At 39.7% G+C, this 24,070-nt stretch overlaps 1 protein-coding gene across 3 annotated transcripts in view; it reads left to right on the top strand.

Annotated features, from left to right (window-relative positions):
- LOC115221297 (leucine-rich repeat-containing protein 74B-like) overlaps window positions 1–24,070 on the top strand; it is a 124,813-nt gene that overhangs the window by 81,969 nt on the left and 18,774 nt on the right. For all 3 annotated transcript variants that reach the window (XM_029791453.2, XM_036510731.1, XM_036510732.1), the window contains 5 exons: window positions 520–613; window positions 7,081–7,211; window positions 14,124–14,210; window positions 18,094–18,209; window positions 22,919–22,997. In XM_029791453.2, the coding sequence (XP_029647313.1) occupies window positions 520–613; window positions 7,081–7,211; window positions 14,124–14,210; window positions 18,094–18,209; window positions 22,919–22,997 (507 nt within the window). The remainder of the gene's footprint in view (window positions 1–519; window positions 614–7,080; window positions 7,212–14,123; window positions 14,211–18,093; window positions 18,210–22,918; window positions 22,998–24,070) is intronic.

The raw sequence follows: 24,070 nt of genomic DNA, 5'->3' as shown, positions 1-24,070 counted from the left end.
TAGGTCTGATTTGTCCATGTTCAGATTCCACCAAGGTCAACTTTGCCTTTCATTCTTTTGGGGTCAATAAAATCAATACCAGTTGAACACTGGGGTTGATGTAATTGACTTAGTCCCTCCTCCGAAATTGCTGACCTTGTGTCAAAATTTGAAATCACATTTTTGAAAGGTGATAAATTGAAACAAGTTAATAGGTTAATGAGCCTGGACTTATTAAATTCACCTTGTATAATAGGTGCAATTATGGCTATGTGGTTAAAAAGCTTGCTTCCCAACCACATGGTTTTGGGTTCAGTCCTGTTGCATAGCACCTTGAGCAAGCATCTTCTGTTATAATCCCATACTGACCAAAGAGAGAAACAGAAAGAGACATGGACTGGAAAACATACAGATTACATCATAAAATGCTATAGTTTACATTTAAACCTTATGCAAATATTATATTAGATATATATAGATACTTTCCTTTACGATATTTTCATACAAGCTGTATGGGTTTTTTTTTTTTTAATTTCAAAGGACTTATCAAGAAACTGTATTGGTATGGAAGGGATCTCAGCTCTTTCAGACGTTCTGGATGCTTCATACTCTGTGACATGTCTATATCTATCAGGTAAGTAATATAATATGACTTTTAGAACTGAGATTCATAGAGAGATTTGATTTGTTTAATCCTTTCGTTACCGTATTTATTTTGAGATGCTCTGTGTTTCATTCAAATTATTTTAAATATAACAAAGAATTTAGTAAAATATCTTAGTTATCATTCAGCAAGTGTTAGGAACATAAATTGTGACTAAGGTTTGGTGGAAGATTTTAATTCAAAACTTATGAAAACAAGACATTTGTGCTATAGAGCCAGAGGCGGTTTCAGCTGGGTTGGTATCAAAAGGGTTAATCCTTTTGATGTCAAATCAACCTGCAGGTACCTCTGGCTGTATAATACAAAAATATCTTCTTGTTTTAAAAATGTTCATATTTAAAGTGAAACCTCCCATCATAATTTTCTTTAAGAGTCTTTTTGTTTTTAAGTTATCTTCCAAACACTGACAGGTGTGGCTGTGTGGTATATTACTTTGCTTGGAAGCTGGCAATGGTTGGTGACAGGAAGGGCATCTGGTCATAGTAAATCTGCCTAAATAAAGACTGTCTGACCCATGCAAGCATGAAAGAGCGAACGTTAAAACAATGATAATAAATCCCTGCTAGTTTCATGATCACTTTCTGTTATATTGCAAGACTACACAGTGGCTGTGTGACCTATGAGATCCTCATCACCACTGTTATATCGCATGTTCGGATGACCTCTACTCAACTCCTCGACGTCTAAACATCTCCCTCTATATCTACGTATTGGGCTAGCCTACTTCATCGTCTGGGGGTCTCGACACAACACTTTCAAAATTAATTTGAGCACAACAGTGCATTTTATTAGAAATATAATCATGAAAGGGTTAAATTATTTATTTTATCTATTTTTTTTTTTGCCAGCCTCGGCTGGCTCCCGTGCTGGTGACACGTAAAAGCACCGTCCATTTGTGGCCGTTTGCCAGCTCTGTCTGGCCCCGTGTTGGTGGCACGTAAAAGCACCATCCGTTCGTGTTCGTTGCCAGCCTCGGCTGGCCCCCGTGCCGGTGACACGTAAAAGCACCGTCCGTTCGTGGCCGTTTGCCAGCTCTGTCTGGCACCTGTGCAGGTGGCACGTAAAAAACACCCACTACACTCACGGAGTGGTTGGCGTTAGGAAGGGCATCCAGCCGTAGAAACACTGCCAAATCTGACTGGGCCTGATGAAGCCTTCTGGCTTCACAGACCCAGTTAAACCGTCCAATCCATGCTAGCATGGAAAACGGATGCTAAATGATGATGATGATGATGATGATGATGATGATTTTATTAAACACATCTAGAAATGTTGAAATTGTGTTTGAAACTGGTGACCTTTGTTTTTAAATCTTATGATCAGTCAACTGTAATTGAAAATGGAACTATTTTAATTTGTTTATTCATGATGATGATGATGAAACTCTATAACGTCGACCTATTTACCTCTCTGTTTATTTGTATGTCTGTTCATTTTATTTTACTTCTTTATTTTATTTTATATATTTATATATTGGTTTGTTAAATTAAACTGTGTAGCAAAATTTTTATTTATCTATTTTTTTTGTTTTCGGTCAGTTAAGTGTTATTTCTTATTCGCTTCTATCTAGAAATGCAAGGAAATTACTACCATTCCCTTCAAACTTTACTTTCATATCCCAGACATCAATGTTTTAAAACTGACCTATTTTGCATAAATTTCAAACAGGTTTAGCATTTCACAGCAAGGTCACTTGTTAGTTATTTGACCTTAATCACTTGAGTTTGTTCTTTAGTGGCTGGCAATACATATGTGCCTCACTGATCATGAGCAGGTGTAGTGGTAGAGTATCATAGCCATGTGTTGAGAGGGACTCTTTGGGGTCATTTTTCTTGCTTTTTAAGAGTAAGTAAATAGGAATTAACAGTTGCTACCTGTGGTGCATGCGGGAGATTTGAAATAAGGACACCTACCTTCTCTTCGTCGACACAGATGTCTCCAGCGGTAATGCACCCTTCCATGTGGCCCGACCCAAACGCTAGAAATAGCAGCTGCTTTTCCCCTACCTTGACAAAGCGCTCACACGTCCAACTCTGTTGGCTACCCTGATCAAAACAAAGGCCCAATGCTCCCCTGCCTGCGCGCGCATCACTCCTGCCCCTTCCTCTTCCGGTCAGCCCCAAGTTCTGGTCAGCTCCCCAGCTGCTGACTTCATCCCACACTACCCAAGAACAATAATCGTGTTACTTAGTGTTTTCAGCACCGTCATTAACTCAAAATGTTTTGTTGAACCCAACCCCACTTCAACCCTGCCCCACCCCCACAGAATGTTGGCATTGTCGTTTCAGTTTCTCCCCATACACTTCAATGCAACTGACCAAAAATGTTACAAGTTGTTTCTGTCTCATCATCTTCAGCATCATTTGATTTTTAATCTTTTATGAAGCTAGGGCACCACCTTAAAGGGTTTTAGTCAAACAAATCAACCTCAGGACATTTTTCTGCATGTTTGCAGCTTTGAGCTGAAATTGATCCCAATCAGAATCTCAATCAAATCGAAATGAAAATGGAAATTTTAGTTGTGGTTGATGCCAGTGCCACCTGACTGGCTCCCCATGCCAGTGACACATAAAAAGCACCATCTGAACATGGTTGGTGCCAGCTCCCCTCACCCTAGACACGACCGGCTCTTCTGCTGGCAGCATGTAAAAAGCACCATCCGAATGTGGCCGATGCCAGTGCCGCCTAACTGGTTCCTGTGCCGGTGGCATGTAAAAGGTACCCACTACACTCTCAGAGTGGTTGGCATTAGGAAGGGCATCCAGCTGTAGAAACTTTGCCAGATCAGATTGGAGCTTAGTGCAGCCTCCAAGCTTGCCAGTTCCCAGTCAAACCGCCCAACCCATGCCAGCATGGAAAACAGACATTAAACGATGATGAGGAGGATTTATGCATATATATCTATATATATAAAACTCAACTTGTGTGTCTGTGTGTGTGTCTGTGTGTTTAACTTCCCGGCACATCTCCTCCTAGCCAACAAATCGTAGAACCACCAAAAATGGGTCACTTAAAGTTTAGGCGAATGAAAATTGAACTGCACTATTTCTGTTCCAAAATTCATCTCGCAAGTGCAAAAATCGTATAGCGTGTTTGTTTAGGCCTTATCCCATGCATTGAATAGTGAACTTTACTCAGTCAGCTGTTTGACGTGAACTGTGTTCACCACGCGTGCAAGCATGCGTAAATTGCATGAAAAATAAAAAATCAAGATATAAAACATCGCCGTAAACATTGTAGAAATTCGGCAAAGAAATTAATTTTCAGGATGTAGCATGGAGGGATTTTTCGTATTAATCGTTTGGACTTTGTGAACACATACCAATTGTTTTCATAACATTTTTAACGCTTTGAATTAAATGTGACCATTTTGCGTTGAGTCTGCAGTTTGAATCACTTTAACCAAATTTTAGCAGGCTGGATTTTTGATCATCACGATACATCGCCAGCAACTCCCTGAAACTTTCCCCTGAAATCCCCGTTGAGAAATACTGATCTAAAAGAATAATTCAACAATGCAATTATTTGATCGACAAAAATTTATAAAACGCTTCTACGTACTTCCTATTGAGGAAATGGAACACATAGGCGCAAAAATAGAGGGCATTAAATGCTTGATTTTAAAACCAAAATAATTGAATTTTGATTGAACTTCATCCAAGTTTAGCTTAATTCGCACGTGCATAGAACGCACAAGCGCACGAGCCGGCAATACTGCTAGTAAATATATAAATAAAAATATTATATATATATATATATATATATATATATATATATATATATATATATATATATATATATATATATATATATATATATATATATATATATATATATATATATATATATATAGGCGCAGGAGTGGCTGTGTGGTAAGTAGCTTGCTAACCAACCACATGGTTTTGGGTTCAGTCCCACTGTGTGGCATCTTGGGCAAGTGTCCTCTGCTATAGCCCCGGGCCGACCAATGCCTTGTGAGTGTATTTGGTAGACGGAAACTGAAAGAAGCCTGACGTATATATGTATATATGTATATATATATATAATAATATATATATATAATCGTCAGAGTGTAAGTTCCTTGAGAGAAAAGCTGAACCTAAGAAGCGTCAGTTGTGGCGTGCAAGAGAGACGGCTGCGCTGGTATGGTCATGTGACAAGAAAGGCTGAAGATAGTTGTGTGCAAAAGTGCTACACCCTAGCAGTGGAGGGAACCTGTGGAAGAGGTAGACCCAGGAAAACCTGGGACGAGGTGGTGAAGCACGACCTTCGAACTTTAGGTCTCACTAAGGAAATGTCTAGAGACCGAGACCTATGGAAGTATGCTGTGCATGAGAAGACCCGGCAAGACTAGTCAGGCCATAACCCGTGGCCCTGACCTGGGACGTAGTCAGTCCTGTGCATACCTTCCTTCTTGTGACACTTATGAAGACCTGTTGAGGCAAGTGAAAATCAAATCAAATCAAAACAAATCAAAATAGATGAACATCAGTGGAATTGTATTCTTTGTGGTACCAGTGCCGGTGGCACACAAGAAAACCACCCAAACGTGGCCGTAACCAGTACCGCATCGACTGGCCTCCGTGCTGTGGGCACAACAAACACCATCCGATCGTGGCCGTTCGCCAGCCTCATCTGGCACCTGTGCCGGTGGCACATAAAGACACCATCCGAAGACCCGGCGACGTAGTCAGTCCACCTGTGCATACCTTCCCTCTTATGACACTTGTGAAGACCTGTTGAGGCAAGTGTGTGACACTTGTGAAGACCTGTTGAGGCAAGTGAAAATCAAACCAAATCAAAATAGATGAATATCAATGGAATTTGTATCTTTGTGGTTCCAGTACCGGTGGCACACAAGAAAACCATCCGAAGTGGCCGTAGCTGGTACCGCATCGACTGGCCTCCGTGCTGTGGGCACAACAAACACCATCTGATCGTGGCCGTTCGCCAGCCTCACCTGGCACCTGTGTCGGTGGCACATAAAAACACCATCCAAAGACCCGGCGACGTAGTCAGTCCACCTGTGCATACCTTCCCTCTTATGACACTTGTGAAGACCTGTTGAGGCAGAGGCAAGTGTGTGACACTTTGTGAAGACCTGTTGAGGCAGAGGCAAGTGTGTGACACTTGTGGAGACCTGTTGAGGCAAGTGTGTGACACGCGTGACACTTGTGAAGACCTGTTGAGGCAAGTGAAAATCAAACCAAATCAAAATAGATGAACATCAATGGAATTTGTATCTTTGTGGTTCCAGTACCGGTGGCACACAAGAAAACCATCCGATCGTGGCCGTTCGCCAGCCACATCTGGCACCTGTGTCGGTGGCACATAAAGACACCATCCGAAGACCCGGCGACGTAGACAGTCCACCTGTGCATACCTTCCTTCTTGTGACACTTGTGAAGACCTGTTGAGGCAAGTGACACTTGTGAAGACCTGTTGAGGCAAGTGAAAATCAAATCAAATCAAAACAAATCAAAATAGATGAACATAAATGGAATTTGTATCTTTGTGGTACCAGTGCCGGTGGCACACAAGAAAATCATCCGAACGTGGCCGTAGCCAGTACCGCATAGACTGGCCTCCGTGCTTTGGGGACATAACAAACACCATCTGATCGTGGCCGTCCGCCAGCCTCATCTGGCACCTGTGTCGGTGGCACATAAAAACACCATCCGAGCGTGGCCGTCTGCCAGCCTCGTCTGGCACCTGCCAGCCTCATCTGGCACCTGTGTCGGTGGCACATAAAAACACCATCCGAGCGTGGCCGTCTGCCAGCCTCGTCTGGCACCTGTGTCGGTGGCACATAAAAACACCATCCGAGCGTGGCCGTTCGCCAGCCTCGTCTGGCACCTGTGTCGGTGGCACATAAAATCACCCACTACACTCTCGGAGTGGTTGGCGTTAGGAAGGGCATCCAGCTGTAGAAACACTGCCAGATCTGACTGGCCTGGTGCAGCCTTCGGGCTCCCCAGACCCCAGTTGAACCGTCCAACCCATGCTAGCATGGAAAACGGACGCTAAATGATGATGATGATGATGATGAAGTGTGTGTGTATGTGTTTGTCCCCCTAGCATTGCTTGACAACTGATGCTGGTGTGTTTACGTCCCCGTCACTTAGCGGTTCGGCAAAAGAGACCGATAGAATAAGTACTGGGCTTACAAAGAATAAATCCCTGGGTCGATTTGCTCGACTAAAGGCGGTGCTCCAGCATGGACGCAGTCAAATGACTGAAACAAGTAAAAGAGTAAAAAGAGAATATGCTAAACAGAATACCTAGAGAATCCCATATCTAAATAAAAACATGAATATACATCATTATTTTTTGTTTTGTTTCTCCTTACTTCTTTCTATTTTAAAGATTGATTTTATTTATAATTATTTTGAATATTTTTCATATTTCAACCAAAATTTTTTTTTTTTGTTTCTTAGAGAACTCATTAACAAACCGAGATGTGGCTCCTCTGATTAAAAGCCTCCAAAGCAACTTTTTCCTGACGACATTAGACCTCAGTTACAATAAGATCACATTTGAAAATGGACAAGACTTGACCGCCTTCCTCGTAAGAATCAATATTTTCCAACAATTCTTGCTTATATTTATATAACAATAGACTTTTGGTTTTATATATGATAAAACCTATTTCATAAATAAAAAGAAGTGGAACATAAATCTTCTTTTAAAAAAAACATGTTTAAAAGGAAAGCTATTCCCGATATATGTAATAATTTTACTTGTTTCAGTCAGTTGACTGTGGCCATGCATCCTTGTGAAAGAGCAACCTCTTTCCATTCAAAACTTCATAAACACATAAAATATATATATATATATACATATGTATATATATATATATATATATATATATATATATATATATATATATATATATTTAAAAAAGGAGATGTGGAACACGAGTTGTGATATATAAAAAAAGGAAATGAAGAAAATGCTGACAAAATAATTTAAGTAAGGGAGAGTGTATTTAATTAGGTGAAAGTTCTTTATTTAAACAAAAAAAAGAGAAAAATTGGGTTAGAATACAATGTTCATTTTTTGTGAATGATTTCAGTGTATAAGAAAAAAAGTAAGAGTCTTTTACAGTGTTCTGTTTCAGAATAAGATATTTAGTAAAAGCGTGTAATATACAGATTTTTGTGGAAAAGTTCAATGTCAGATTTCAGTGTAGAATAAAAAAAGTAAGAGTTTACCGGTTGCGCATTTGTTATGCTTATCAAAAGATATTTTGAGTGAGATAGAGTTCCTTTCTGATTGATTTTTTTCTCTTATCTGACTTTATGTTGGGTTTGCTGTCTCTTATATGTGAAAAAAGAGGCTCCAGAGTGGTTTCGCGCCTAAAATTTCTTGTGGACAATGGTCAATACAATTTTGATTGGTCATTATAAAGGGGTCATGTTTGAATGGAAGTGAATGTTTGAATGGAAGTTGGTGTTGGGGTAAGAAAATAGGCTCCAGAGATGTTAAAATTTGGCTGGTATCGCGCCTAAAATTTCTTATTGGTCATAATAAAGAGGTCACGTGAATGTGGTCATAATAGAGAGGTCACTTGAATGTTTAGAATGAATGTTGGTGTAGGCTATATGTATGTATGTGTGTGCGCGTATGTGTGTGCGTGTGTGTGTGTTTATATGTATGTTGGGGTGTGCGTGTGTGGGTACAATTTTCAATATTTATAGTTCTGCTGGCCTTGTGCCTGTATCAAGAAGCAACGTGTTTGTGTGAAGTCAATATTTACAGTCATTTCCAAAAAATAGTGTTGGATGTTTTGCACCTGTATCAAATTATGTGTATGTGTGGAACCATATGTTTGCGTGTGTCATGGTGTTAATATCTGGGTAAAAGTGTGTGTAGGGTGTGTGAAGGTGTAAGTGTGTTTGTTGTGGGTTCGTGTTTGGGGGATGTGTTTAGAAGTGGTCTGTATTTATTAATAAGGTGGGATTCCATGGTTATTCGCTGGGTATGAGTGGCATTGTCTTTAAATTTGTAGAGGGGAAAGATTCTAAAATTGGGATGAAGTTGTGCGGCACGGACGTGTCATTCAAAGCCTCTATCTGGTTCTTGACTGAAGATTAGAGGCTTCGAATGACCTGTCCGTTTTTTGTGTCGTCTATTTGAGTGTTTTGCGTTCTTGTCCCATTTTGTATTTTTTTATATATTTTTTATATATATATATTAGCAGAGATACCCGGCGTTGCCCGGTTACATTCAATTGAAGAATTAGATTTTTCTGTTATATATATAAGGATACACACACACACACACACACACACACACATATATGTATATTAATATAAATACATGAAAGTACATGAAGTTTGTTAAAAAAAAGGGGGTCATGTATATACCTTCTGGCTGTTGAGATTATAACACCTCGTTGTAAACAATGTTCCTTATTTTTCCTTGTGGAGCATATACAAAAAGGTTTCTTTTGGTTCCTACTCTTGAGCAGCCAACATACAGTTGCCCATGCGAGAAGCAGGGCTCTTCCAAGAGAAGACCAGCTACAGAGAGGGTTTGACCCTGAGATTTGTTAATGGACATGGCAAAGCTGACATGAAGGGGGAATTGCAGTCTTCTGAATGTAAATGGAATTTCTGCTCCTGATGGAGTAAGAGGAATTCTTGGAATAAAGACGTCATCCCCTTTTCCGCATCCAGAAAGAATGATTGCCTCGATAACTTGTGACATCATTTTCTTTATCACCAGTCGTGTTCCGTTGCAAAGTCTTGGTGGTTCCAGATTGGGAGTAGCATTACAGGAGTTCCAACTTTAAGTGCTAATATGTGTGGAGGTAGTCAAGGAGGCTCCAGTGAATTGAGAAATTCCGGAGGATAGTTCACAACTTCATTTATATCTGGAATTGTATCAAAAGACTTGTAAGTGTGTATAGTGCCGGGAGGAGAATGCATTAGCTGTTGATTAATTTTGTTAACAGTGACGTTTTTTGGAGCTAATATTGCTCTTTCACACAGCCAATTGTGATTTTGGTAGTTTTGTGTGAAGTTGGGAAAGACTTTGTTTTTGAGGTCATCTACAGAATTAACAACAGAGGAAAATGACCACACTTCCATTTGTCCTGCAGCATCGAGAGGCATCTTGCCTTCACCAAGTGTCAAAATGTCCTGTGCAAACTTTGTGGACATTTTGTCACCGTGTAGCTGAGCTCTCATGTTAGTGGTGAGACTGAGGATTGTAACATGATGCCACAGGGTTGAGGACTTTAGGCATGCTCGGACTTCATCTGCTTGAGTGCCTTTCGGAATGACAGGAAGAGTTTGCCTGAAATCACCTGACAACAGAAACGTTACACCTCCCATTGGAGCCTGACAGTCTCGGATGTCTTTCTGGGCTCTATCTAATGCTTCCAAAGCTCCCTTGTGAGCCATAGTGCACTAATCCCAGATAATTAGATGACACATTTTAAGTACTTGTCCCTGATCTGAGCTTTTGTTGATGTTGCATGAAGGCATTTCGGATGCTGCTAAATTGAGAGGGAGTTTAAAAGTTGAGTGTGCTGTCCTGCCACCGGGTAACAAAGTAGCTGCAATGCCAGAGGAGGCTACAGCTACTGCAATGTCCTGATGCTACCCAACTTCTGCAAGGAGAAGCTTTGTAATAAATGTTTTTCCTGTCCCTCCAGGAGCATCGAGGAAGAAGATTCGTCCCTTGCATTGGCGTACACTGTTAAGAATAGTTCTGTAGGCCTGCAGCTGGTCCGGAAGTAAATTAGGCTCATTTTCAATAATGTACTTTGAAAGCGCTTGAGTGTCGTAGGTTGTTTCATGAATGACAGCAGTGGGATGGCTATTTGACCCTGATCTGAATGCTTGTGACAGGCCATACATCGACAATTCATTTCCACCCAGTTTAGCAATTCTGTCTTCAATGTCAATGAGTGTTTTGTTATAGATTTCATTGCTGTTATAGATTTCATGTCAGGATAGAGCAGTTGAGCTTGGCGCTGAAAGTCTTCAGCCAGGTTGTCTCTATATTTGAGCCATAGAGTGGCTGGATCACACAGTTCGCATGCCTGTAGTAATACTGCAACTAGTGCCCTGAGACTTTTAGGTGATTGTGATAAAGCAGCCTCTCCTAAAGTTGCATCCCATTGTGCACCATCTTCTAACAGACCTTATCGATAGCAGGCTTCTCTGTATGTTGTGCAGACATGTCCATGAATGGTTTTTAGGGCCTGGAAAGACGTTGGCCCTCTGACTTCATGTAGTAGTAGATGAAGGTAGAAGCACTCTTGTTGAGTGGGATGCACTGTGTATACTCGCCCAAGGCAAGTGTGAAACTTAATGCCAGGGTATCCATGAACATTTTGACCTGCTTTCCGTGGGGCCCATTTTTTTCCATTCCAAGTGTAGTACAATGGAATCTGTGGATACAGCAAGGTTTGAGCGAATGGATCCGGCTTTTGTTGGCCTGAGGCCACAGCAGAAGACATGTCAAGTCATCACACAGTGGGACTAAACCCTGGAACATGTGTTTGGAATGTAGTTTGTTACTACACAGCCACACCTGCCCCTATGTATGTGTGTATGTGTAGATATATTATGCATGTATATATGTGTATATATATGTGTACATATTACATGTACATCTATATATATATACATCTACACATAAAATACAAAATACAAAGTTATATCTTGATATCGCTAGTGATAACAATACTCAAAATATATAACAGACTGGAATTGTAGGCCTGTCTCTTGTAATTTCGATCAATTGGATCTTGTCCTTCCTCTTGTATAAAAGTGTACGGCTGCAGCGAAATTCATTGTTGGACTTTCTTCTATCGAAGGCATTTTAACAAAAATGCTTTCGTAAAGACGGTGAAAATATTGTCAATTTCCCCAAACAGGGACACAATTCAATTTTTAAACAATAATCAAAGCCCCTTCTCCGAAAGGGGGAGGGTTATGGTTTACAATTATTTAACAAATGCAACACAACAATGTTTCCCTTAAGAGGAACCAACAAACGTGATTACAATAGTCAAACAGTAATAATAATAACAACAAACCTTTTTAATTTATCCCCATTTATGTGAAACCACTTATTCAAGTTCAAGTCATTGATGCAATTTTATATGAATTGCTAATACACACACACACACATAATAAGGGTGAAAAATTGAATATTAAGTTGATTAATATGAATTGAAAACCAGTGGTGTAGCATATAAGACCATAGCTGATCTTCTAGCAAAAAGGATGACCACTTTTAATGGCTTATCCCTGTTATATAATACTTTCAGTTTAATAGTTTCAGTATTAAAATGAAAGTGTCTGCTTTACAATAGAGAGATGTTTTTGTTTCACTTTTAACACGTAATACTGAAATAGTGGAGAAGATATGATATTGCTATGGGGTTGCCCTAGGGAAAAAGTTAAAATTTTTTTGCTGATGACACTCCCTGGACCCTAAGTAAGGCATGTGTAAAATTTAAACGAAATTGGCTGTGTAGTTCTCGCGTTTTAGGGAAACACACAGACAGACAGACACACATTCTCAGTTTTATATATATAGATATATATATCATTCGCCATGATAGATCACTAGTTACTACTCATTCCTTATTTTCTCTCCTTGTTTCTTTCTGTGTTTGTTTCTGTGGAAGAGCATCAAAACATTAAAGACTTTTTTACTTCCCAAGTGTTATACTACCTGTCTTTGCCTTTTGTTTTTTTGTAAATTCTCCCAATATATACATCTCTATATATATAAACGTCAAAATATCTGCGTGCGTGTCCTTTATACAAATCCACGATTTTTCAGTTAGAGGGTTCGCACTTTCTATGGTCATTCAAAACCATCCAAGGGTGGTCATGCACATCATTATATTTCCCAAGTCACTCTGCAAAGCCATTAAAAAATCAATAGAAGTGACGTTTTTGTGAATTTTCCATCCAAAACCCAATCAAAATGCCCGAAACTTGATATGCTAGTTGAGTGCCAGCTAGCTGTATGTGATTGGTTGGAAATTTGGACAGTACTCGCGTGTATGTGTGCATGCATGCAGCTGTATATGCATGCACTAGCAGTATGACCTGGCAACGCCGGGTCATAGTGCTAGTATATATATATATATATATATATATATATATATATATATGTATATATGGAGGTGCAATGGCCCAGTGGTTAGGGCAGCGGACTCGCAGTTTCGATTCCCAGACCGGGCGTTGTGAGTGTTTATTGAGCGAAAACACCTAAAGCTCCACGAGGCTCTGGCAGTGGGTGGTGGCGATCCCTGCTGTACTCTTTCGCCACAACTTTCTCTCAGTCTTTTTTCTGTTGGCCTGCTCGCTTAGCCAGTAGGGTGGCGTCATTTGAAGGCTAAAAAAAAAAACAATGCGAAGCGCATTGTGACCAGCGATGTGTAACATCTGATAGCCTGGTCGGTCGTGATATATATATATATATATATATACTAAGCAATAAAGGGTTTAGCAACGAATTGCCTTACCACATACCGAATTTAGAAATAGCAGTCAAAGAGTTATAGCTATTTCTTCTACTAAAAAGGAAGATCTCAGTAAAAACAGCAATTGGAAGGCAGACACAAACAGGTAAGAGAGAATGAATTGACGGCAATCTATCATACAATTTTAAGTTATCTACGGACGCACGTTTCGAAATCAAGTTTTTAGGAAAGCATAAGAATTAAATATTAAATAATTCTACCTTACCAAAACTTCTTTTCTCTTCAGCGTAGAATACTATAATCATAAATGATTATATATTGAATTTTGAGATACTAGAAGGCACCAACTCAACTCAGTATCAGAGCGAGCTCGAATCCGCAACTAGTATCCCCAAATTCAAAGTGTGAATGAAAAGATTGTGTCACCAGCCCCTTCCCACCCGATATATATATATATAACATGTGTGAAGAAGAAGAAGCAATACAATAACAAAAGGAAAGAAGAAAGTAAACGGAAGCAAGAAAAAATAAATTTTTAAATAAAAATCTAATAAATAAGATAGATAAATAAGTAGTTGAAAACATGCAAAGCTATAAAAGTCAAGAGACCTATAAGTCTGTGTGTATATATAGAACTGAATAGGTGACCTTGCCACATCTACATAAATTTTCCCCACTGTTCTCCATTACTATTAATCATATTATTTTACTTTTTATTTAATTTTTTATTTATATACTTATTTTTCTTTATCTCATTCACTTTTTCTCTTATTCTCCTTCCCCTTCTTTGCCTTCTTTCTTTCTTCCTTTTGTTGTTATTGTTGTTGTTGTTGTTCTTCTTCTTCTTCTTTGTCCTCTTCTTCTTCACTCTGTTCACTTTTGATGATGGACCTTTGTGCCTGAATTATACAAAAGTCACTAAATTTTTCTTGTTTTCACATTATCAAGAAGATTTCCATCTTCATTACTTTGTTATATAACTCATATATATATATATATATTTATACTTATGTATTTCAGACAAATAATGAAACATTAATTACACTTGATCTGCGGTGGTGTCTTATCTGTGATAAAGGCGGTCTTGCATTGGCTAAAGGTCTGAAGGTTGGTGTAATTTAGAACTGCTAGACAATATATAAAAGGCACTTCACTGTTAGATTATCTTATCAAAGTTAAACTGTGCAGCCTATAGGATCAAAGTATCATTTTGCATTTACTAATTTTAACAATGAGGAAAAGAACTAAATATATACCCAGGCATATGGCATAGCGGTTCTGAGATAGACAGTAATATATGTTTAAATGTTTGATTAGATAATAACAAACATACATGATTTAAAGTTCAGTAATATAGAGTTTTTATTAAGAAAAAAATTTTTTAAAGAGCAAGAGAAAAAGATGGTGAGAAAGAAAAGTGTTTTTTTACATTTTCTATCATAATGCATGTTTTTCATCAGTTTCTGTTGTAGTACATAAGTTCCGAAATAGAAAAAGACAACATTAACTTTCACCAGCCTTCCCATATCAAGAAAGCTTTGCTCCAAGTCTGGGCCAAATATTGAAAAAATCATAAATTCACTTTCTGGGACATTATCAAAAACAGCAACAAAGTAGAGATATGCAAGAGATGGCTCAACTCAACTCCCTATATTCTCCCCAGAAAGCTGAAAATTAAAGCCATCTCAAACGAACCAAGAAAACAGAGAAAACAAGGAAACTTGGATAACTTCAAAATGGAGCTAAAACTCCTTAGACTTGGAGATCAGTCTCACAAAGAAAAAAATATAGTTGATGAAGAGATGGAGGTAGAAATTGCATAGAAAGCCAAAAGAGAACTTTTTGATAACACTATTCTACTTTAGAAACAAAGTTGTGAAAATGAGGGAGTGATTTCTCTTCAAAGATGGGGAAAAAAAACATGATTGGTTTAATCACTATGAGGAAAAGTTTAATGAAGAACATCAATCAGATAATCCTTTCTTGAAAAAAATTTAGAAAATCACAAATCCCACACAACCAGAGCAAAGTCACTACTGGACCCCCCCCCCCCCAAAAAAAAAACCTCAAATACTCATTTGAAACTAAGAGTAACCTCTCACAGAGCACCATTGAATAACAACCCAGATACTCATCATAGAGACAGGGTGGGATATTTCAAGGCTCCCTTCTCTACTAGACAAAATACCCTCAAAGTTATACAAAAGCTAGCTCAACTGGAACAAAAATCTCTCTCACCCCAGAAACTCCTCACATCCCAGGTATAGCATCTCTCAGAATAACTATTTCAGACAGAACTAATGGAGAAACAGGGGCCTTTCTTGCTCAAGGCCCTTCCACTCTTTCATATGTCTATCTGCATATTCTCTATGCATTCACGTATCTTTCTTACCTGCATTCCCAGCCTCTCCAATTTCCTTCATCACCTGCTGCTGCAGTCATGTCATCCCCATCGTTAAACGTATCCCATCACACACTCATGGAACTTCTTTCTCAATCCCCTCTTCACTACTTTTACCCCTCCTCCACTGTTCCCTGAGGGTAGACCCCTGATAAATCTTCACACCAACTATCTCTCTCTCTCTCTCTCTCTTTCTCTCTCTCTCTCTTTCACTTTGACTGTCCTATTGGGGTAGCCAAGTATCTTCTCTATACTAAGATAACTATCTCTGTCCTTTATAGGTAACCCCAGTACTTAAATTTTTTAAGCCCAGTACTGTTCTAACAGCCTCTGTTTGCTGAACTGCTAGGTTACAGGGACATAAACAAACCAACACCAGCTGTCAAGTGGAGGTGGGGAGACACCCTTCCACACACACACTCCAAACCTTTTGTCTGGCACACAGCCACTCTCCTTGGTTCCACTCGCCCTCTCACCCAAGAGGTCTTTGTCCTGCAAGTTACTTAGCAACCCTAGTAACAGTATTATGTAAAAGGCACTTGTGCCAGTGACATGTAAAAGCACATGTGCTGGTGGCATGGCAGTGGCACCCATGTTGGTCACGCACTGAAGTCACCTATGCTGGTGACACATAAAAGGCATCCATGTTGGTGACAATTAAAAAGCACCCGGTAGAGTGACTGGCATTAAGGAAGGGCATCCAGCTATAGAAACCAAGCCAAAACATAAGGCGGCAAGCTGGTAGAAACGTTAGCATGCCGGGCAAAATGCTTAGCAGTATTTCGTCTGCCGTTACATTCTGAGTTCAAATGCCGCTGAGGTCTTCTTCTTTTGCCTTTCATCCTTTCGGGGTCAATAAATTAAGTACTAGTTATGCACTGGGGTCGATGTAATCGACTTAATCCGTTTGTCTGTCCTTGTTTGTCCCCTCTATGTTTAGCCCCTTGTGAGCAATAAAGAAATAAGAAACGTTAGCACGCCGGGCGAAATGCGTAGCCGTATTTCATCTGCCGTTACGTCCTGAGTTCAAATTCCGCCAAGGTCGACTTTGCCTTTCATCCTTTCAGAGTTGATAAATTAAGTACAGGTTATGCACTGGGGTCGATGTAATCGACTTAATCCGTTTGTCTGTCCTTGTTTGTCCCTCTCTATGTTTAGCCCCTGTTTAGTGGATAGTAAAGAAATAAGAATCCAAGCTAAAACAGACAACTGGAACCGGATGCAACTCTCCAGCCCACCAGCTCCAGTCAAACTGTCTAACCCATGCCAGCATGGAAAACGGACATTAAATGATGATGATGATGATGATGATGACATTATTGACTCACCTCTTTCTATCTGAGAAATTCTGTGGGAGGTTGACTTTTTCTTTCATCCTTTTGGATACAACAAGTACTAGTTGAGTACTGCAGTTGATGTAATTGATTTACTCTCTACCCTGAAATTGCTCGTTTTGTGCCAATTTGAAACCAATATTGTACATTATTATGCATTAACGTATTTGTGGAGGCATGTGGCTTAGTGGTTAGGGTGTTGGACTCATAATCGTAAGGTTGTGGTTTCGATTCCTGGACTGGGCAATGCGTTGTGTTCTTGAGAAAAATACTCCATTTCACCTTGCTCCAGTCCACTCAGGTGGCAAAAATGAGTAATCCTGCGACGGACCGGTGTCCCGTCCAGGTGGGGAATTTCTACGCCACTGAAACCGGGAAGCCGGCCCTTATGAGCCTGGCATGGCTCGAGAAGGAGAAGGATTAATGTATTTGGATCAGCATCCTTCAATTACTAAAACCCCCTGGCAGTTTGCAGTTCCCTGTCCTCCCTTTCTAGGCCTCACAGAGGGGATGACAGGGGACTGAGACACATGGCTGTGCTTGAGAAGACACATCAAGCTAAGTAAAATTGTGGTGCTCCTTGCATACAGGTATATCCCCTGAATCCCTACCCAGCTGAGCGTTCCTAATCTTGTGGGCTGTTGTTGTTGTTGTTGTTAAGCAACAAGACAGGTAAAGGTGATTAGGTGATGGTCTAGGGCTTAGGAGCGGGAGACCCCAGACCTTTGAAAAGAAAAATTTTGGTCGTCTTGAAGGTTCTTTGTTGACATCCGACACCACTGGGAGGTGGCCCTTGAAGTCACTGGAAATGGAGATCTCCAGGCCCAAATTCTTGAACGGCATCTTGTGGGCTTGTGGGTGCTGGTGCCACATAAAAAGCACCCATGCCAGTGCTGCATAAAAGCACCTGATACACTATGTAAAGTGGTTGGCATTAGGAAGGGCAGCATGGAAAATGGATGGTAAATGATGATACTGAGGACCTCTTTCCCATCTAAACACTTCCCCTCACATTCTAATGAAAATTTCCCCTCTGTCCCTTCACCCAGTCCAATTCTCTGTATTACTTCACCTACAATCTCCCCTACTGTACCTTGAGGGTATCTCCACCACCATCTCTCTTACGCTCTCTGTCTCTGAAATTGGGATGTGTCTTTTATGTCATCAAATATAGTAATCATTTTTGATTGATGCTACGTAGTCTAATTTTTTATTTTCTCTTTTTTTCTCTTTTTTTTTTTTACTTTGTCAACAGAGAAATGTCAGTCTCAAAGTTTTAGATGTTAGCTGGAATGGCCTAGGCGAACGTGGATTAAAGAATCTTGCTTTAGCTCTAGCTTATAACAACTGCCTTAAAGCTATCAACTTGGCGTAAGTGATTCCTTTTTCCAGCTTATTTGATAAACTCTTTTGGTGAAATATTCCAATTCTCATTTAATGAAACAGTTGCATTTAATCACAGGTGCAGGAGTGTGGTAAGTAGCTTGCTTACCAACCACATGGTTCCGGGTTCATTCCCACTACATGGCACCTTGGGCAAGTGTCTTCTACTATAGCCTCCGGCCGACCAAAGCCTTGTGAGTGGATTTGGTAGACGAAAACTGAAAGAAGCCTGTCGTATATATGTATATATATGTATATGTGTGTGTATGTTTGTGTGTCTTTGTTTGTTCTCCCAACATCGCTTGACAACTGATGGTGGTGTGCTTACATCCCCATAACTTAGCGGTTCGGCAAAAGAGACCGATAGAATAAGTACTAGGCTTACAAAAAATAAGTCCTAGGGTTGATTTACTCGACTAAAGGTGGTGCTCCGGCATGGCCACAGTCAAATGACTGAAACAAGTAAAAGAGTAAAAGAGTTGAATCTTTTATCTATTTCAGTCAGAAGACTGTGGCCATGCAGGAGCACCACTTTGAAGAACTCTTAGTTGAATGAGTCAACCCCAGTATTTATATTTTTTAAGCCTGGTACTGTTCTAACAGCCTCTGTTTGCTGAACTGCTAGGTTACAGGGACATAAACAAACCAACACCAGCTGTCACATGGAGGTGGGGAGACAAACAGACACAATAACACACACACATACACACACACACACATACACATACAACAAGCTTTTTTCAATTTCCATCTATCAAATCCACCCACAAGGTTTGGGAATGAACCCGGAACCATATGGTTGGTAAGCAAGCTCCTTACCACACAGTCGCATCTGTGCCTATATCTAGATTCTTAAAAAAAAGTTTTATTCTTTTTATTTGTTTATTTATTTTGTGAATAGAATTTATTATTTTCTATTTCATGTACAAAGCGTATTATCATTTACTGTTAGCTTTTACTTGTTTCAGTCATTTGACTGTGGTCATGCTGGAGCACTACCTTTAGTCGAGCAAATTGACCCCAGGACTTATTCTTTGTAAGCCTAATACTTAATCTATCGGTCTCTTTGCCAAACTGCTAAGTTATGGGAATGTAAACACACCAGCATCGATTGTCAAGCGATGTTGGGGGGACAAACACAGATACACAAACATATACACACACACACACACACATATATATATATATATATATATATATATATATATATACACACACATATATACGATGGGCTTCTTTCAGTTTTCGTCTAACAAATCTACTCACAAGGCTTTGGTCAGCCCAAGGTTATAGTAGAAGACACGTGGGACTGAACCTGGAACCATGTGGTTCGTAACCAAGGTACTTACCACACAGCCACTTCTACGTCTAATATCTATTTACTTTTTTAAGTATGGTACTTATTCTATTAGTCTCTAAGTTGCTGCTAAGTTACAGAGACATAAACAATCAAACACTGGTTGTCAAGTGGTCGCGGGAGGAACAAACAAACACACATTTGCACATGCACACACACATCTATATATAGACACAATGGACTTCCACACAGTTTCTGTCTACCAAATTCACTTACAGGGCTTTGGATGGCCTGGGTCTATAGTGAAAAACTCTGCTGTGGGGCTGAACCCAAAACCATATGGTTACAAAACAAGCTTCTTAAGCACATGGTCACCAATTTCACATTTGTTGGTCAGTAATGACACCTTGGCCATAAACACTGCATATGTTCTCGGTTGTTTCTGTGGTGCTTTATCCATTCTTAAACTCTCACAACATCACATGTTGAACATGCACTTCCCGATCATCTATCTTAGGGGAGTAAAATTTGATATTAAACTATGATGTGCACACTTTCACTGCTTGAGTACAAAAAAAGTTAGAATCGAAAAAAAGTTAAATGTTAAGAAAATAGGAGTGGCTGTGTGGTAAGTAGCTTGCTAATGAACCACATGATTCTGGGTTCAGTCACACTGCGTGGCACCTTGGGCAGTTGTCTTCTACTTATAGCCTCTGGCCGACCAAAGCCTTGTGAATGGATTTGGTAGACGAAAACTGAAAGAAGCTCGTCATATCATCACCATCATCATCATCGATTAACGTCCACTTTCCATGCTAGCATGGGCTGGACGAAGCATGGGTTGGATATGTATTATATATATATATATATATATATATATATATATATATATATATATATATATATATATATATGTATGTGTGTGTGTGTGTATATGTTTGTCTGTGTTTGTCCCCTCAACATCGCTTGACAACCGATGCTGGTGTGTTTACGTCCCTGTAACTTAGCGGTTCGGCAAAAGAGACTGATAGGATAAGTACTAGGCTTACAAAGAATAAGTCCCGGGGTCAATCTGCTCGACTAAAGGCGGTGCTCCAGCATGGCCACAGTCACATAACTGAAACAAGTAAAAGAGTTAAAAGAGTAAAAATTGGGGTGGGGGTGGGAGAAATTAAAACTTTGGAAGCGTGATTTTTTGGCAAAATCATATTCCCCTATATCAAAAACATAGAAATTGGGAAAAGTTTTTGAAAAAAAAAAACACTGGAAATAGGTGGTGTACATGTGTTTGCATGTGTGTGTGTGTGTGTGTGTGTGTGTGTGTGTGTGTGCATGAAGGTGTTAAGAAGTGAACCGACAGATTTGTAAGAGAGTCAGATGACTGACTTCTTCTTTTATCTTTTACCTTTTATTGTTTCAATCATTAGATTGTGGCCATGCTGGGACACTGTGCTGAAGAAGTTTATAGTCAAACTAGCAGTATCGCCCGGCGTTGCTCGGTTTGTAAGGGAAATAACTATATAAGCATTTTTAGAGAGTTACTTCCCTTATAGATGCCAATTCGGGCTTTCTTAGCCATTTCTGTTTTGGTGTCTTCAAGCCATGAAGTCGTTGTTCTAAAAGAACGCTGGTCTCCTTGACAACGCTTTACGACGTTGATTTCCTTACTTCCCTTCCCCACAGCTTCACGAGGGAGGGAAGAAGGGGGAGAAGCAAACAGGTGCAGGTGTGACCATGGACGCCAACTCCGCCGCCATCAACACACGAAAAATTATGCATTAAAATGGAATAAAAAATGATGTTAAATTATTTTAAAAATCGTAGACTCATCGTAGACGCGCGCTAATACTCAGACGGGCTCGATATGAATTACGACTATAAGATACCCGAATTTGGTTAAACTGCACCGCAAAATGTGGGAGTAGTTAGGAATCTAAATCGAAGGGGACAGACACTCACACAACCACAGTTTTATATATATAGATGAATCAACCCCAGTACTTATTATTTTTTTTTCAGCCTGGTACTTATTCTATCAGTCTCTTTCGCCAAACTGCTAAGTTATGGGAATGTTGACATACCAACACCAGTTGCCAAGCAGTGGTGGGGAACAAAAAAACACACACACACACACACGCACACACATACAAAGGGCTTGTTTCAGTTTCCATCATCTAGATTCACTCACAAAGCTTTGGTCAGCCTGAGACTATAGTAGAAGACACTTGCCTTAGGTGCCACGCAGTAGGACTGAACCTGGAACCATATGATTAGGAAGCAAGCTTCTTACCACATGGCCACACTTGCAATATTTGTTTTGGCCCTCTGCTCTGAGTTCAAATCCCACTTAGCCCTCAAGCTTCTCAGATCAGCTTAACAAACCAACAAGTACCAAATCAGAATAGTACATTGGTAGAATTGATAGGGTACTAGATAAGAAGACTTGTGATTCTCCTCTGCGTTTTGATGGCAACACCTGCAATAATACTGTTGTGAAGTTATATTCGCCCAGTGCCCAGTGGTTCTCAGCTATTTTTTGCCTGTGGACTCCTTTGATTCCCATTTTATTCTACTGGCCCTCACAGCCATTCGATATCTAAATAAAATCCTATAATGTTTTTACAATTGAAAATTATTAAGAAGTGTAGAAAAAAAAAACGTTGAAATATTTTGTGCACTTTAGAAGTACAACCAATTGTAGTGCACATAAGTTTTAACAAAGTCTTATACAGAACCATCTTATACAGAACCCCAAGGGCCATACAGACCCTGCCTTACCCTTGGGCATCATTGTTTTGTTGAAGAAGGAAGATTTGTATGCATAAGCAACTGTTAGTCCTCTGCATATAAATGTGCCCAGGCCTGCATCTTGTTGAGGAATGGTCAGGCAGGTGCAGAAACCCATGGCCATATATAACCAAAGGAAGCCCTTTGCCTTATGGTTAAGAAGTTCACTTCCCATGCAGATGGTTTTAGGGTCAGTCCTGCTGCAGGCCTCTTTAACTATAACACTCCACTGATGTGTCCTGCCTCATGCAGTTGACTAATGAGTCCTGCTTCATGTGGTCTACTGATAAGTCCTACCTCATGCAGTCCATTAAGGATTTCTGCTACATGTGTTCCACTTATGAATCCTGCCTCATATAGTCCACTGATGAGTGCTGCCTCGTGTGGTCCACTGATGAATCCTGCCACATGCTGTCTACTGATGCATCCTGCCTCATACAATTTACAGATAATACCTGCCTCATGTAGAAAAGGTTGCTTGTGTCCGTTTTATACCAAAGCTGTTTACTGTCACCCATGGAGTAGGAGGGCGATAAATAAAGTTTACTTCCACCCACTCTATGGAAATGGTTTCTGTTGTTTTGATCTGATCATCTCTTCATTCTGCTTTCAGCAATAACAACTTGACACCAAAAACAACAGTTCATCTTGCTAGAGCTTTAAAAAGAAACAAAAGCCTTGAAGTTCTCATAGTAAGTTGATTCACCTGAAATACTACTATTTATTATGTAGGAAAAATATTGATATCCTCATATCATAGACAATTGCTATTAGCAAGCTTGTGAAATTGTGTCAAACACTTGCTTTTGCATGGACAATGAGTGTGGGTATTTGCTGATTCTACTGTGAAGATAATCCTATATTCTTTCTTTGTAAAGGACAGATTTATATGTCTGATGGCCTTTTTGGAAAAAGTTGTATGGTGGACCATACTGAAAGGGCTGAAGACAAACACCTTCCTCTTTGGCCAAGCCCTCATCAACTCTAAAGTTTCACTTGAAAATGAAAATGAGAGTGAAGAGAGAGATGCTGTCTTCCAGCAAATTTGTTGAGAGGTGGATGAGAGTGGCAAGGATAGTTCAAGTGAGTGGGCCTGCTCTGAGCATGCCCCAGTAGAATGAGGGTGGAAGAGGGAAAGGAGGAGAGGACACTTGTCTCAGTAGTCAGGGTGACCATGGTTATGCAATGTTTCCACAAGCAGACCTTGGAATTCTCTCATCTTTTGGGGTAATTATTCATTGCTAAAATTTTCTTCTTAACTCATTGTTTGTGGTGTAGATTTGTGCATACATACAGACCCCCTCAGTGTGTTTCTTTCTCCTGTATTTGTACTAATGTCTTTTTGTACCATTCTAATAATAATAATAATAATTGTTGTCGTTGTTATTATTATTATCATTATTATTATTATTATTATCATTATTATGTTTTTTCCTTCTTTCTTCAAATTTTCTTCCGTTTCTCGCCAAGTGTTTTCCATACATCTAGGGCAGAGAAGGGCATTCTATGCATTCCCAGATTACACGCACAAATTCACAGATAGAATATGTATTTAAAAATTAATAAATAAATAAATTCATGGATGGATGTTATTTTCACAGCAATAGTGCTCTTCTCAGTACATGAGCCGTTCCAGTTAATACGATTTTTTGCACTTCCTGTAGGGATGGTAAGCCTGGAATCATTTTCAAATAGGTTTCAGTACCTTTTTTTATCATTCCTAGAGATCCTACAATCACCGGTACTGTAGTCGCCTTGAGATGCC

The sequence above is a fragment of the Octopus sinensis genome, linkage group LG18 (assembly GCF_006345805.1).
Source record: "Octopus sinensis linkage group LG18, ASM634580v1, whole genome shotgun sequence".
Classification (NCBI taxonomy): domain Eukaryota; kingdom Metazoa; phylum Mollusca; class Cephalopoda; order Octopoda; family Octopodidae; genus Octopus; species Octopus sinensis.
Note: the sequence above shows the minus strand (reverse complement) of the source record. Positions and strands in the feature narration are given on the sequence as shown.